At 42.1% G+C, this 14647-nt stretch overlaps 1 protein-coding gene across 1 annotated transcript; it reads right to left on the bottom strand.

Annotated features, from left to right (window-relative positions):
• Positions 1-1240: 1240 nt before the first annotated feature.
• On the bottom strand, positions 1241-13181 carry LOC124668075 (protein transport protein SEC23-like). Its single transcript, XM_047205304.1, has 14 exons — positions 13080-13181; positions 12180-12731; positions 11880-12095; positions 11563-11736; positions 10680-10841; positions 9819-9961; positions 9327-9402; positions 9063-9235; positions 8888-8969; positions 8596-8673; positions 2767-2928; positions 2404-2667; positions 2033-2137; positions 1241-1522 (listed from the first exon to the last, which is right to left on the bottom strand). The coding sequence occupies exons 2-14, from the start codon at positions 12687-12689 to the stop codon at positions 1379-1381; spliced, it is 2289 nt and encodes a 762-aa protein (XP_047061260.1). The 5' UTR covers positions 12690-12731; positions 13080-13181; the 3' UTR covers positions 1241-1378.
• Between the last annotated feature and the right edge of the window lie 1466 nt (positions 13182-14647).

Raw genomic sequence — 14647 nt, forward strand, 5'->3', positions numbered from 1 at the left:
AATACATATGCAAAAAAATTCATTATTGGCCCACCATTGATTAGAAGATTTAGCTTGTATGAATCGCTATTGGTTTGATACGAATAATGGCAATCGATGCTCTTTTTATAATATTTACCATAGTACTCCTAAGTCCTAATTAAGAATTCATACTCTCAACACGACATGGCTATTGCATAATAAATAATCTGACATCGTGCAACAAGGATGAACGAATAATTACGTGGATGCGTTTATGGCTGAGTAGGAACTGGTAAAGAATCGGAGAACATTTTTGTTTCACTACAATCAATCATCAAGAAACAGAAGTTCTTTCTTTTGTGAATTATCTAGAAACAGAAGCCGCAAAGCAGGTACACAAACTCAATTCGGCTCCCATGTTCCTATATTACACTAACGTGATTGTCCGCGTTTTCAGCAACCTTACAAGATTAGAAGCCGATTCTGTTTTCATGTAATGTAACTCAAACCAACAAACATGGTGCGCAGGGGGGAGGGGGGGGGGGGGGGTTTCTCCTACTGTTGCTCGAAAAAGAAAACGATTTTGAAGTCCCCCGTCCCAGCAAGCCACCTCAACACATCATGTCGCAATAACAAGTAGAAACCTTTGGAAAAAAATTAAAATTTTAAAAACCTATAAACTATGATACCACTACTAGTATCTAACATGCCACAAAATTTCAAATCTACATACATAATACAAATCGAGATAAAAGATATACAGTTAAACACTGGATAGTACCAAGCTGATGACCGGAGGTGGCGTTTTGGCACACGCGTGCATATGCACCTATTATAGAAAATAAATAAAAAACAATTATATAAATGTCAAAAAAATCTGACATAAATTTTTTGGTATACATTGTGACATCCTATGTTCGTTCACAAGTTTTCGTGGAAAAACAACATTTTGTGTGGTGTGTATAAAAAAGGCAAAAAAATATACTATACGTAGTCGTGTTACAGCATCAAAATTTGTCTTTTTACAGGAGCCACATAATTTTAATTTTTTTTTTGAAAACTTGTGTACCAACATAAAATGTCTAGATATACATGTAAAATTTTAGTTTAGAATTTTTTGACACTTTGAAATGTGGATTCACATAATGGGAGCATATGCTCCTATGAGCCAAAGTGCATTTCCCGCTGATGACCAGGCTATAAAGCTAAAATCTTATTTGGAGCTAGCCACGATCAATCAAGAAGGGTAAGACGGACAATGTTTGATTTTCCATCCTGGGTTACACGAAATAAACCTTACTATCCGTCGCCACAGATGTAGCAAGTGGCAACATGCATACTAATTATACACATACAAAAAAAAGTTCTTGCTGTACACCAGAAGATATCATTGGCAAAACTGCCGCACCTCCAAGTTCTAATGAACTGCCAACCGCTGGAGATGATCCATGAAGACCTGGAAGCTTGCATCATCTGTGAATATGACATCCCCTCCAGGAGGCGGAGGGTTGTCAGAGTTATACGTCACAGATGGATTAAGCTTTGCCAGTAAGAATCGAGCCTGCAATTCCATAAATAAAGTAAAAGTAAATAAATTATATGAAATGCTGATCGTTTTTAATCTGGCACTGAGTATGCTTTGAAAACACTAACTGATCATCAGTGACTTATTAATTGCTATTCGCAGGCCAAATTTTGACCATCCCGTTCAAAAATTATTAAAACTGTGAGCATTTACTAAAATTTATATGTGATCTAAATCCACTGTAGTTGCAACTATCACTGCAGGTTCAGGAATTGCACTCCTGACCCCAAAGGTCATGTCCAATGCGATGCTTGCAACTTGCAAGGGAAGTTAGGGACTAAATTCCCAGCCATGTTGCCAGTGTGGGATGTTTCACGCTTCAGGGTTGGCATTGTCGCTAACGAGTTCAGCTTGTATAAATTATCTAAGCACCTTGTTGCATGGGAGGTACAAGCTCTTCCATGGGGGGTTTTGACATGAGATCGATTTTCCTCTATAAGAGTTCTTTTGCAGATTGCACTGACAGATTAAGTAGAAACAAATTACCTGAGAACCATATTGATCGCAGACAACCAAACGAGGCACAGGAAAGCGTTCCTTGATTACCGAATCAGCTTCCTCCTTGGGGTCACGCAACAATTTAGCAAACACCTGAACATTATACAAGATCAGCTTTTCGAGATGCCTGTTGCATATAGTACTATATTTAAAGCAGTTCACATGATTTTTCTTAACATGCATACTAATTATACACCATCAAATGCAAAATATCTAGCATTCATGTTTTCTATGAATTCTTCTTGGAAAAAATTTAGAAAAAATCCACAGATAAATTTTCCACAAACTTGCAATAAAGGCAACATGGAGCAGAAAAATTATTCTATTGTTATCATGGTTTTTGGGCAACGAAAATTTACCTCATGCCCTTCTTGATCTTGGTAACCAGCCTTTCGCCACTGTGCGATCGTTATCCCATGAAATACGACAATGGTAAAATAAGAATCCAACAAAAGGATCCTGTCAGGAGCAATTGCAGTTACATCCAATAGCACAGGCTCTGGTTCTGACTGAAATGAATATGATATAAGCGATGGCTGGATCATCACAACTGCATTCGCTACATTCTCTCTGTTTAACATCATCCTGAAATAAGCAGTTTCATCTGGACTATTATTGAAAACCTGCATCGGGTAATTAACTATGAGCAAAGAGAAATATAATTTCCACTTGATCTTTTAATCAGCATGACTCACTGAATTAGGGCAAAAATAATGCTTTACCTGAACAAACTGAGAGCGTCTCAAGTTAAATATAAACTGCGGAAAAATTGATAGGCGCGGCGATAAACTGAAAGATGAAGGTGTTTCCTTCTGATAGTCTCCAAATTTCGAACATAAACTAATCAATGCTCGGTCAAGCCATCTTACAGGGTCAAAATCAACCTGAAAGAAACACCAACAACATGCTATAAAAAGAGGAATATAGCAAGCTTTACATATAGGAATAGTCAAAGATGGAACTCATGTCAGAACATGCAAGCAGCAACAATAACTGTGGCAGCAAATTATAACTGAAACTAATTGAGTGCTTGAGGAGCGAACTGTTTCCTTTATGGTCAAAGTTTGTTTCCTATGCAATGTATAAGAGGTTTCCTCTTAGAGCTCGTTTGGCTTCCATCATTTGGGGCTGGAATCAAGTGATTCATTTGTGATTCCGAGAAATAACCTTTGTTTGGCTGCCACGGAATTGGTATTATAATTCAGTTGAGAATTCCATGGATTTCATCCCATGCCTAACCTTAATTCCTCTTGGTACCCTGTCATCTCTGTAAATTTGCTGAATGAAATGATATCATCAATTTCATTTCTGCCAAATGAAACAAAATGATGGGTGCCAAACGAACTCTTAATGGTTTCATTTCTAACAAAGCATGTATGGCATGCCTACTTAGAAACTGAGTTTATGTATGTCATCCTTTTTAGACGATGTCTTCTTATAGAAGTGGTTAAAGGAGAAATCTCAAGCATTATAATTGGAATGTACCGATCTAGTGTGACATCTAATCCAATGTAGGAAACCTTTTGATCCTCCTAGGCTCCTACTAATGTGGTGATTTCAATTTTCTTCACATCCTCAATCAATAAGATAATTTTTAGGATTGCTCTCTTTATCGGACTAAAGTATTGCCTGAACCCAGCAAATGGACCAAGTAAATATTTCATAAAACTACAGAATAAATGAACAAACTAGCACAAACTACAAACTGTCAGACCAATTTCACAGAGCTACAGATTTAAGGATCATTTGTATCATGAAACTAATGGGCTGTAGGGTGTGTCCATATTTTTTGAGAAAACGTGAAGGACCTTAGCATCTCATTTCATTGAACAGATAGGGTTGAGTTTACAGGCCTCCTAAGAGGTGAGTTACAGCATAGAAATAAAAAGCCCTAGTGTACGTCTCAGGTTGTCGGCAGAACACTCTCAAACCAAGTGCGCCGGCCTGCGCCCAGAGGGCTGCCTCGTCCTTGATCGCGGACATGATTTTGCTGAAGGAGGGTCGTGCCCCTTGAAAGACACAAGCATTCCGGTGTTTCCAGAGCATCCAGGGCACGAGCAGTGCAGTGGTGCCTAGGCCTTTGCGCAGTGGCTTCGGGGTTCCCAGGTTTCACAGCGACAAGCCAGTCGATCAGAGAAGTATCAGCGTTGCTTGGGGGGCTACAGGTCATCCGAAGCCAGGACAAAACTTTGTGCCAACCCTGCTTGGAGAATGGGCATTCGATGAGCAGGTGGCACATGGTCTCTGGCTCCTGGTCACAGAGCATGCAGCGAGGGGCGGATCCAGGATTTGACCATAGGGGGGGGCCGAGATGCGCTGGCCTGACAGGAACTAGTGTTTTTTTTTGCAACTGTACACACCAATACTTTGTTTGGATTTTTTTCACATATATATAATAAATACAATGACACAATTTTTACAACAATAGGTTCAAATTCAGCTTTATGATTGCTTACAAGATCGTGCTAGTTAATACCTCGTAATGGTGCTGATATAAGTCTAAGCAGAATCTGAATTTTTAGGGCACAAGGATCCAAGGTGACTCACAAAAAGCAATAAGTTATGTTGGTGTTTTTTCTCTTCATGTTTTATCTAAAAGAAGTCTAACTAAATTAAAGAAAAGATAAATTTGGATCTCTAACTCTTATCTAAAAGATTAGAAACAAATGTGTTATCCATTATTACAACATTAAACTAGAAAAACATTACGGTCATACCCTGGCAAATAATCTATTGGTGAATTCACTCGACGATACGGCATGCGGCAAGCCGACAACGGTAGACGCCGCAGCATCTCTGAGTGCCTGAGTTATGATGCGGAAGAGGAGAAGGACAATCTCAGTAGCAGCCTCTTCCGGACGGTCAGTAACAGCGAGAGGTATGGTTGATACTTCCATAGCTTGCACGGGTGGAGGTGGCGGCGATCGATCATCTAGTAATACTAGTAGAGGAAACAGACCGCTAAGGGTTCTAACCACTCCATGCCTCAGATACGCTGATCTACCGGATGCTGAGTAGATCGTGTGGCAGTTAGCCTAAGTCAATCCATGTGCTAGTTGGGCTCTGGCCTCTGGGACATGTGGCAGCAAGGCTTTTAGTTAAATGGCCGTATAAAAATCTAATTAGCAATGTAATTAGTAATGGCCACTGTTTGTTCATGGGGGTGGCCGATTGTTGGGGGTGGCCAGGCCCCCGCTTGCCCCACCTTGGATCCGCCCCTGATGCAGCGAGGATGATGTTGTAGGCCATGGCGTTCAAGACGATCTGCCGTCCAGCAACGATCTTGGAAGGCCAGCCACTCGAAGAACTTCACCCGCGGTGGTGCCCAGGCTTTCTAGATGTGTTTCCAAGCCGGGCAAGCTAGCGAGCCGTGGAACTTGGCCAGGTATGCCGACTGTGCCATGTAGGTGCCGCTGGCAGTCCATAGCCAAAGAAGGTGGTCAGGCTCGGACCTGAGAGTAGTCCCCTCGATCATCTGCCAGAGCAGAAGGTACTGGCCTATCTCCTGAATTCTCAGGATGCGTCCATATCCCCACCCGGTCTGACCACCAGCTCACATAGGTCAAAATTACAAAACCATGGACTCCACGCACCACGTCAAATCGCTTGACTACCAATCCAACTGAACGAGTTTCAGCATGGAGCTGGTCCACGACTCTGAGTATGACGTGGACTCGTCCTACAACTCATAGTTTTGTGCTACAAGTTGGCCCTAAATCTGTGGTTCTGCAAAATGGCCCTTAAATCTGTAGACTTGTTATTAGACCTGGAGTTTTGCTAAATTTACTTGAACAATAAGCAAACTCTATATTATATTAGATTAAACTTTTTTTTGACTATTTACTGTAAGGCAAAAGCCACACAGCCCAACTTTTTTTGGGGGAGTTGAGTTGGAAGCCGTGGGAAGCACCTCTCGAGGTGCTTTTTCTTGTCTGGCTGTTTCGTGGGTGGCTTGGCAAAGCCCACAACAAAGCCGATCCCTTTGTTTTGATTGGGTCAGTGGTGGAGCCACACCTGAGCTGTGTAGTCAAATGAGAACACAGTTTTTCAACAATATAAGCTGGAAGTGTGCAAAAAAGAATTAAAAATGGGATTTCTATTTTCCTGCCCTCAGGTCCTTAGTTGTACTTAGTTTTCCCCAGCTCCTTAGTTTTTCCTCAGTTTTCCCCAAGCCCTTGTCTGAGCTCAGATAGGAGGATTCCCATTTAGTTGACCGTTCCGTGCTGACGTGTGAGGCCGCGTCGCGTGGGGCTGGTAGAAAGGGACCGCGTGGGACAAGACGAGACTGCGTTTGGCTGTACGTGAGAGCTCGGTTCTGTCTCTCTCAGCCCAAATTGGCATTTTTCAGAGCGCTTTTCTCCCCTCTCTCAGTTCTCTCTTTTCACCAAATTAGTATCAAATCTAGAGAAGCTTCTATTTCTGCCTTTCTTCAATGATTGTTGCCTTTTGGCCCTCGTTTTTTGGCCAATATGGTAACAAATCTAGTAGCAAATCTAGAACCTAGTATAGGATAAATTCACAACAACATAATAAATCCAGAAAACTAAGTATAATACATAAACTTCATACAACAGCCAATGACGATGTTAATGTTCACGACAAACTAAACTGAAATAATACAAGACGCAATGTATGACCACTCACAAAGACATTGAACACTATGTTTGAGGCGCAGATGCTATGTGTTATTCTGGAGTCAGTCGCTGTAATGAAGTCCCCGACTATGGTCTTCTTTTCCACAGATTACCCGGCGGAAATTGCTTGGGTCGATGAGAGCACTCCAACTAAGGGTATAGATGAAGATTGGGGAGAAGGAAGATTTTTGATCGAGAACCATTCTCTGCGTTGCATTACCCCGTTCAATGGTGAATTGTATGCAATAGCTATGAACAATTTTAAGTTCGGAAAATTAGTGTGCACCAACAATGTCCAGTTGGAGCAGCGCGCAAGCATTGTCAACATGGAGACACTATTTTTATTTCCAGAACTTGGAAATGACAGGTTCTACCTTGTGAAGTCGGATGGTGATCTGCTGCTTGTGTTGTTGGGCGGCGGCAGTGACAACAGGCATTTGGAGGAAGGTCAACCATTGGTGTACCGTGTGGACACTGAGAACCACTCTCTCCATGCCATCAGTAACATTGGCAGTCGTGCCTTCTTCGTCCATTATATCCGGTGTATCTCCATCGACACCAGAGTGCACCCGACACTTCGACCTGGCTGCATCTAGTACGCGGATTTGGGTTATATCAGATAGTACTTTGATGATATAAAGAACTGAGATGAGTGGCCAGTACGTGTGGATAGATTAGGAAACTACAGTCTGAGAAATGAACAAAGGCCATAACGTTTGGAGGATGTATTGGCTGCACACTGCAGACGGAATGAGTTCAATGAATATTTCCTTCAGATCACTCAATGGAGCGACAAAGAAATATATGCTGAATGAAGAACAAATTCATTCATCCTGGGGTATCCTAATCTTCATGTTGGCCATACATTGCGTCTTGTATTATTTTCAGCTTAGTTTGTCGTGAATATTAACATCGTTATTGGCTGCTTTTGGCTGCTGTATGCAGTTTATGTATTATACTTAGTTTTCTGGATTTATTATGCTGCTGTGAATTTATCCTATACTAGCTTCTAGATTTGTTAGTAGATTTATTACCATATAGGCAAAAAAACGAGGGCTAAAAGGCAACAATCACTGAAGAAAGACAAAAATAGAAGCTTCTCTAGATTTGATACTAATTTGGTGAAAAAAGAGAGAACTGTGAGAGAGGGGAAAAAGGCGCTCTGAAAAATGACTATTTGGGCAGAGAGAGACAGAACCGAGCTCTCACGTACAACCAAACGCGGTCTCGTCCTGTCCCACGCGGTCCCTTTCTACCAGCCCCACGCGACGCGGCCCCACACGTCAGCACGGAAGTCAACTAAACAAGAATCCTCCCGTCCGAGCTCCTTCTGAGGGTTTGGGAAAACTGGGGAAAAACTAAGGAGCTGGGAAAAACTAAGTACAACTAAGGTCCAGGACCTGAGGGCACGAAAATAGAAATCCCATTAAAAATTTATACAAACACATGTATTTGACTACACAGCATTAAGCTGACAACACAGAGTTGTTATCCTGGCTCCGCCAATGGATTTGGTGGCTTATTTCCGTGGAAAGCCAGTAGAAGCACAAACAAAGAGGCCCTTAATTCTGTATTCTTAATTCCACAAGTCTAAGCACATATAATGTTTATAGGTCTGACTCGACTTACCCCCTAAGTCACAAACTCTTGTGCAGGACCTGGGTCAGTATGAAATAATGAAACTGGGTTTAACACATTTTTCTACAAGCAAACTGTAAATTTGCCACGAACAATCCTAACAGAAAAGGAAGGCTGTTGTATATATATCGCATAAACAGAAGATATGCAAGGCTGAATTTCATGCTTCCAAAATTTTTATGATGCTATATTTGATCTCCAAAACATAAAGGATGGTCTGTCATGGCCACATTAAGTGTTGAAACAATTTAAGGAGAGTAACAGGCTACCAGAAAGTACCTCAGCTTCCATCTTGAATGAGACCAAGCGTGCCATGACTGCTGCTGCTGCCTCTTGATCGAAGCCAGTTATTAGCTCCTACAGCACATGAAATAATCCAATAAGTAACAATATTGCATCGCTTTTCTTTCTAAAGGATTGAGGAAACACTGAAACACTGGGTAGGGTAACACAATGAAATGGGTTCAGTAGAATTGTTCAGCTAACTAAATTCTGAGAAATGGGTACAAACGAAAGGAGAAAACATTTAAAAGAAAAAAAAACTCATCAAGGTGCACGAAGTAAAACTTACCTGCACACTGCCAGAACCAGCAACCCATCTTCTCAAAATTGTAGTCGATCGCAATCTCATCTGGCCATCATGATGCTGATAACTGCATGTGGCACCTCCAAGTCAGACACATATACTTCTGCAACAGTATCAACTGTTCAACAAGGAGATGGAAGGGGGATAGCAGATTCCATACTAGGTTAAGAATTGGAAGTAGAACTCATTTTTCGATTGATCGGTTGTGTCTGGGGCATCTTTTCTGACAATATCAAATACTAGGCATAGTGATGTTTTCTTGTCTAGACCACACATCTTCCAAGCGCTAGTGTTCCCCTGACCTACCACTGTATCTGAGGATAGAGGACTTTTCTGCAGAAGCAGCAACATGCCAAAAGACTAATAAGTACAGAATACAGCCATCGTTCTAAAACAGTAACATGTAACTAAGCACATACTGTACCTTCTCAAGGGAAGTACAAGGTCCAATGATGCCTTGAATTTTGACATCCTTGGAGCAGTTGATCTCAAATATACCGCTGCAAAAATAATGTAAATACATAAACAGATGGTTCAATAACAAAGCTGTACTGCGGCAGGTTACTCGGTGGCATTAATGTATTTTACACCCTTGAAACTGCCGTTTCATGTATGACGAACCTATGTGGATGATTAGAACGAAGTATATGTATCACACAAGCACTTTTGTCTCGAGAAACATAGTCAATTAGTGCATCAGAATTCAAAATTAAATCCCAATCAGTACTGGGGAGCACTAAACTTATCTATGATGGTCATAGATGCCTTTGAAAATAAATTAAAAGCAGCAACTGACAATACTGGTTGCAGTAAAAATAGAGTCAAAGCAATTCCCAAAATATATTTGCAGAGAAGACAAACCAAACATAAATATGCTACATGCAGCTAAACCAAGCAGTCAGAAGAGTATCTTTACTTGAACGATAAGCCAAGGTCATTATCGCTTGACTGAAAAATGCGTCTAAGTGAATCTTTAAAAACAGAATGGCCAAAACTTTCTGCAAGCACAACTATTCCCCCAGTTCTCTCCACTGCAACCTTCATCTCGGCAACACCAACCTGAGGAATTAGAATATATTATTAACCATATCAAGGCGGCTGTGCATAGACATTGGAAGATCATGCATAAGTTAACAGTGCGCTAACAATAGATTTTCGCTGACATTTGGCCTTATACTTTTTTTTGACAAATCCTATTGCATAAGCACTTTAGATAGTTACCAAAAGAAGGTGGTTTGTACATTATCAGTGACTTGTCAGTTCTACTCAGAATGGGTCGCCATTCCTCTATGTATTCTCTACTCTCTTAGCTGGTAAAATTTGCCAAAGTTTATCTAACAAATCGGGTTAAGAGAAGTTTACATTATGAGATTAGGTGCATCCACCTGAATTCTGAAATAACAGTATCTTGCAGTCATGGAACTTCCAAGACAATAAAGGCTTGCACGAGTAGTATCAATTTAGTGACTGAAATAGCATCATACACAATCATAATAAAAATCATGGGACTTCCAAGACAAAAAAAAAATGCTTACACAAATAGTTTCAAGGCAATAAATGCTTCACCTAATATTTTTCACATTATGGTGAGACAAGCATGCTTATGCGGTAGCAGTGTATGTATGAATGATACACAGCAACACTGGTTCAAGTCTACTACATTGGCAGTGACCGAAACAGAGAAAATAAACAGTATTCTCATTATCAAATTAATGCCTGTTCTTGACGAAGAAAAGGTGATATGGATAATCTATACAACAAAGGGCAGGGGACAAACCTGATCAAGTGCACATGCAAATAGATCAAGCACATGCCCTTGATGCACAAGCTGACTTGCAATCCCCTCGTAGAACTTAACAGCTTTGTTATAAAGTGGAGCAGAACCTTTATCGAGGTCTTTGTGTGAACGAATTGGCTCTGATAAGGGCTTAGATATTATCTGACATTACACAAAAAAATATCATCAGAATGTATTAATGTATCAAGCTATTTTCTAAGGAAAACCCAGGTTTTGTATCATGCTATTTCCCAAGGATAACCCCAACTTCTCAACAAAAAAAAAATCTCCAAACTGGAGTACTACCGCAAAAAATGTTGCATACTCTTATTCCCTGGAACTTTATCAGAAAAGGCACCATAATTTTAAATGAGTTATGAGCTAACTTAAGTACAAAAGTTGGGTCAGCTTCACTACAGAGAATACATAAGAAACTATCCCTGGAACAGCAAAGCACAGAGCAAGTGAGCAAACCACAAACATCCATCACATGGACTCTAAATACATAATACCTGGGTATGTCCATCACATATCAACATCAAGGTTTCATCTTTGTTTTACACTAAAAGGATCAACCTAGGTAATAACTCAGCATGGGGTCGTCCAAGGTCTATATTGAACTTATTACTTTAATAAAGCAGCTAAACTAGCTAGTTGGGACTAACTCACAACTATTAGTAAGCACACGAGCTGAACTGGGCAAGGGACAAGGGTGTTAGAAATACTCCAAAGCATGCTAAGAAATGTTGATTAATTATTGCTGGGGGTAGGGACATGTTTCTGCCCTTATCACTGTGGCATGACCAGAACACGGAGGGTTGTACATGTACAACATCAACAAAGAAGAAAATAAGATGTGATATTCGTTGCAGAAATGACTTACAGAACCAGGTCCCTCTGTAGACGGACCACCTATAAATGCCATAATTCTAGCACCTGATCCAGGTACACAAACCCCCAATAGACCGGCTGCAACACTTAACGCAGCACCAGTGCATCTTGATGCTCGCTGATCAGCAGAAACAGGCCACGGGTCCTTTTGCAGTTCTTCTATAACCTGCAGAAATAGCAAACAAACATCAACAATTTGCAACTGATTTTTTTTCCAAAAATATTATTTTGCGATAGAGAAATAATAAATATTGCATTAGAGACCTAAAATTTGCTCAAGTTCCTGGATAAGTAAGGAGAGTTCTTAACTGAATTCAACATAAACTCGCACTCAGAAGCAGGCAACAGGAACCTAGCAATACTTTCTGCTGAAAGACCATCCCTTGCGCCAGCAATCACACCTGTTTTTGGTTTTGTTTTCCCTGCAAAGAAACCCATTTGCTCAAGAATTTGATCCTTGGTAACCTCCTTTGTCCCCCTGAACACATATGACTTAGGCAACAAGCCAAAACCCAATTCATGCACCTACATGGATCAACATATATTCCTATCATTTTTTTGATCAGAAGATTAAGCAGTAAAATAGTTATGAGAGAAAGGCGAATAAACCTGCACATATGTCCCGAAAGTTATAAATCCGACGAGGGAATGGTCCGGCAATAGCTCAACAGCTTGCGCTAGAGCAGACTTCAGATAGCCAATTTCCTCCTCAATTATGCAAGTGTCAACAACAAAGAGGAAGACTGGTGGCGATACGGGACCTGTTTCAGCAGTGGCCACGTACTCAACAGTAGCACATTGAGGATACAGTTCGGTAGGTAGGTTGGTCGGCGAGACAGTAGAGTATTGCTGGGGGAAGTGGTTGCGGTGAAAGCAGAATGGGCAGAGCCACAATTTTGAATTGAAGTCGACCATCGAGAAGGGGTTGAGGATGGAACGGCAGATGCGGCAGCGGAGGGGAGCATATGGAAGAACAGGAATTTCGGTGTTCGGGTTGAGAGGAGTATATATGGCAGAAACAGGGACAACACATTTAGCAGCATCCTGCTTGGTGCCCGGTATGACATTCCAGGTCATCCTTACCCCATCTTGGATCTCGAGTTGCAGGAACTCAGCCATTCTCTGTGATCAGGCTCTGCCTGAAGCACGAGGCTGTCTGATCTGCATGACAATTAATAATCAAATTAATATAGGACTTAAACAGGCACAGCACGAGGCTGTCTGAACTGCATGACAATTAATAATAACCAATTAATAGCGGACTTAAACAGGCACGTGTGGGCGTTAAACCACCAAATTTCTGGGAAATCAAGGTCCTAGAACAATCCAATCGAATTCGCGAGTAAATGGATGGATCAAAATCGAAGTATCTTGTCTTGGAAAAGGATGAACAGAATCAGACCAACCTAAGCAAGCTAAGTTAGGGTTCGCGTAACGGCAGATATCAAGCTGGGGTATTTCCTGCCCGGCCGGCGACGGCCCAATAGAGAGAAGCGGGGAAGATAGTACCTTCGCCGTCGAGGTGGCGAGTCTTCGGCCGGCGCTGTACTTCTCTTCCCCGGCGGCGGCGACGAGAGGTATTTCCGCGGCGCTGGAGTCGGAAGCGGGGGAGCTGGGGGTTCTGACCCGTTCTGGGTCTATTGGGCAGGAACGGAGAAACCCCAAAAACCACACCAAGTGAAGATACTTTTCTATCCCGATTTTTTCACAAACTGAGCAATCAATACAAATCAGCTCCTGAATTTCATTTTTGTACTCAACAAATCGTGTTTAAATTCGTAAATATTGATATAAAAGGGTGTTTGGAGGAATGGTTAGAGCATAGTAACTTTGTTCCGCAAGGGCGTCTAAAAAGTAAGGGCTCCTTTGATTCAAAGGATTTGCATAGGAATTGTGTAGGATATGGTTCCTATAGGAAAAATTCCTATACATGTTGTTTGATTCATAGGAACATATCCTATAGGAAAAATTCCTATAGAAATCTTGTAGTGTAATTCCTATAGGAAAAAAGCATTAACTCATACCTCATGGAAAAATTCCTTTGCTACAATCAAACAAACTTCATCTTCCTATAGGTTTCAAGTAGACATGCCATTCCAATCCTATACCTTTCCTATTCCTATGCTTTTCATATCCTTTAAATCAAAGGAGCCCTAAAATACATGGTGCGTACCCAAACTCCGCAACCCTGCAGCCTCTGTCACCATACTCAACCATACTCAGGAATACACATTCTACGGTAATTGAATACGGCTGGCTGTGATGCGGGGTGGCCTTTGGACACCTACGCCTCAAGACCAACAAGTGCAGCCCCGCCTATCATCGACGCTACACCATGGCCAAGGAGTCCCCCAAGTGGACCAACAACACAATCCCCCGCCATATATGTCAAGGTGAACTCCTTCCTCTCGACACTCGACCTCGTAAATACCTTGGATGGAATGCTACCTCATGTCGGTGTGTTACATGTCATTAGGTACAAGCGTCATCGAGGAACCGGAGAGAAGGAACCCCCATGGTGCAAGGAAGAGAGAAGAAGAAGAAGGAAGGAAGAAGGAAGGAAGAGGAAGAAGAGGCGAGAGGAGGAAGGCCGGCCGGTCACAGGCCCGGTCTGACCGGGCTCCTGACCGGCCCACCCGGTCACAGGCCCGATCCGACCGGGCTCCCTGACCGGCCCGGCCGGTTTTCGACCGGAACGTCGACCGGTGCCATCCGGAAGCAATCCCGGGGCTCCCGAAGCCTCGCCCGGTCACCGTCCGGTCCAGGATCCGGTTTTGGACCGGATGGGCCGGTCCCAGGCCCGGTCCAACCGGCCCTGTGACCGGATTTCACGGGTTTCACCCACCAACTCGTACCTCTTCGACCCAGGTCGCCTTGTATGCCTATATAAGCCCCCGTGTCGCCCCTTACATCTTTAGACAAGATTTAGGCTTAGACATGGATTTGAGCTTTGTCTCCCTAGGGTTTCATCCCCTTTGTATCAAGGCTACCCTTGTTGGATGATTGGATTTGGTGTGTGAGATTCTAGTGCTACCCACTCTCTCTCCCACTCCTAGATTCATCTCCCTCACCAATCT

Source organism: Lolium rigidum, chromosome 1, assembly GCF_022539505.1.
Source record: "Lolium rigidum isolate FL_2022 chromosome 1, APGP_CSIRO_Lrig_0.1, whole genome shotgun sequence".
In the NCBI taxonomy this organism is placed as follows: Eukaryota; Viridiplantae; Streptophyta; class Magnoliopsida; order Poales; family Poaceae; genus Lolium; species Lolium rigidum.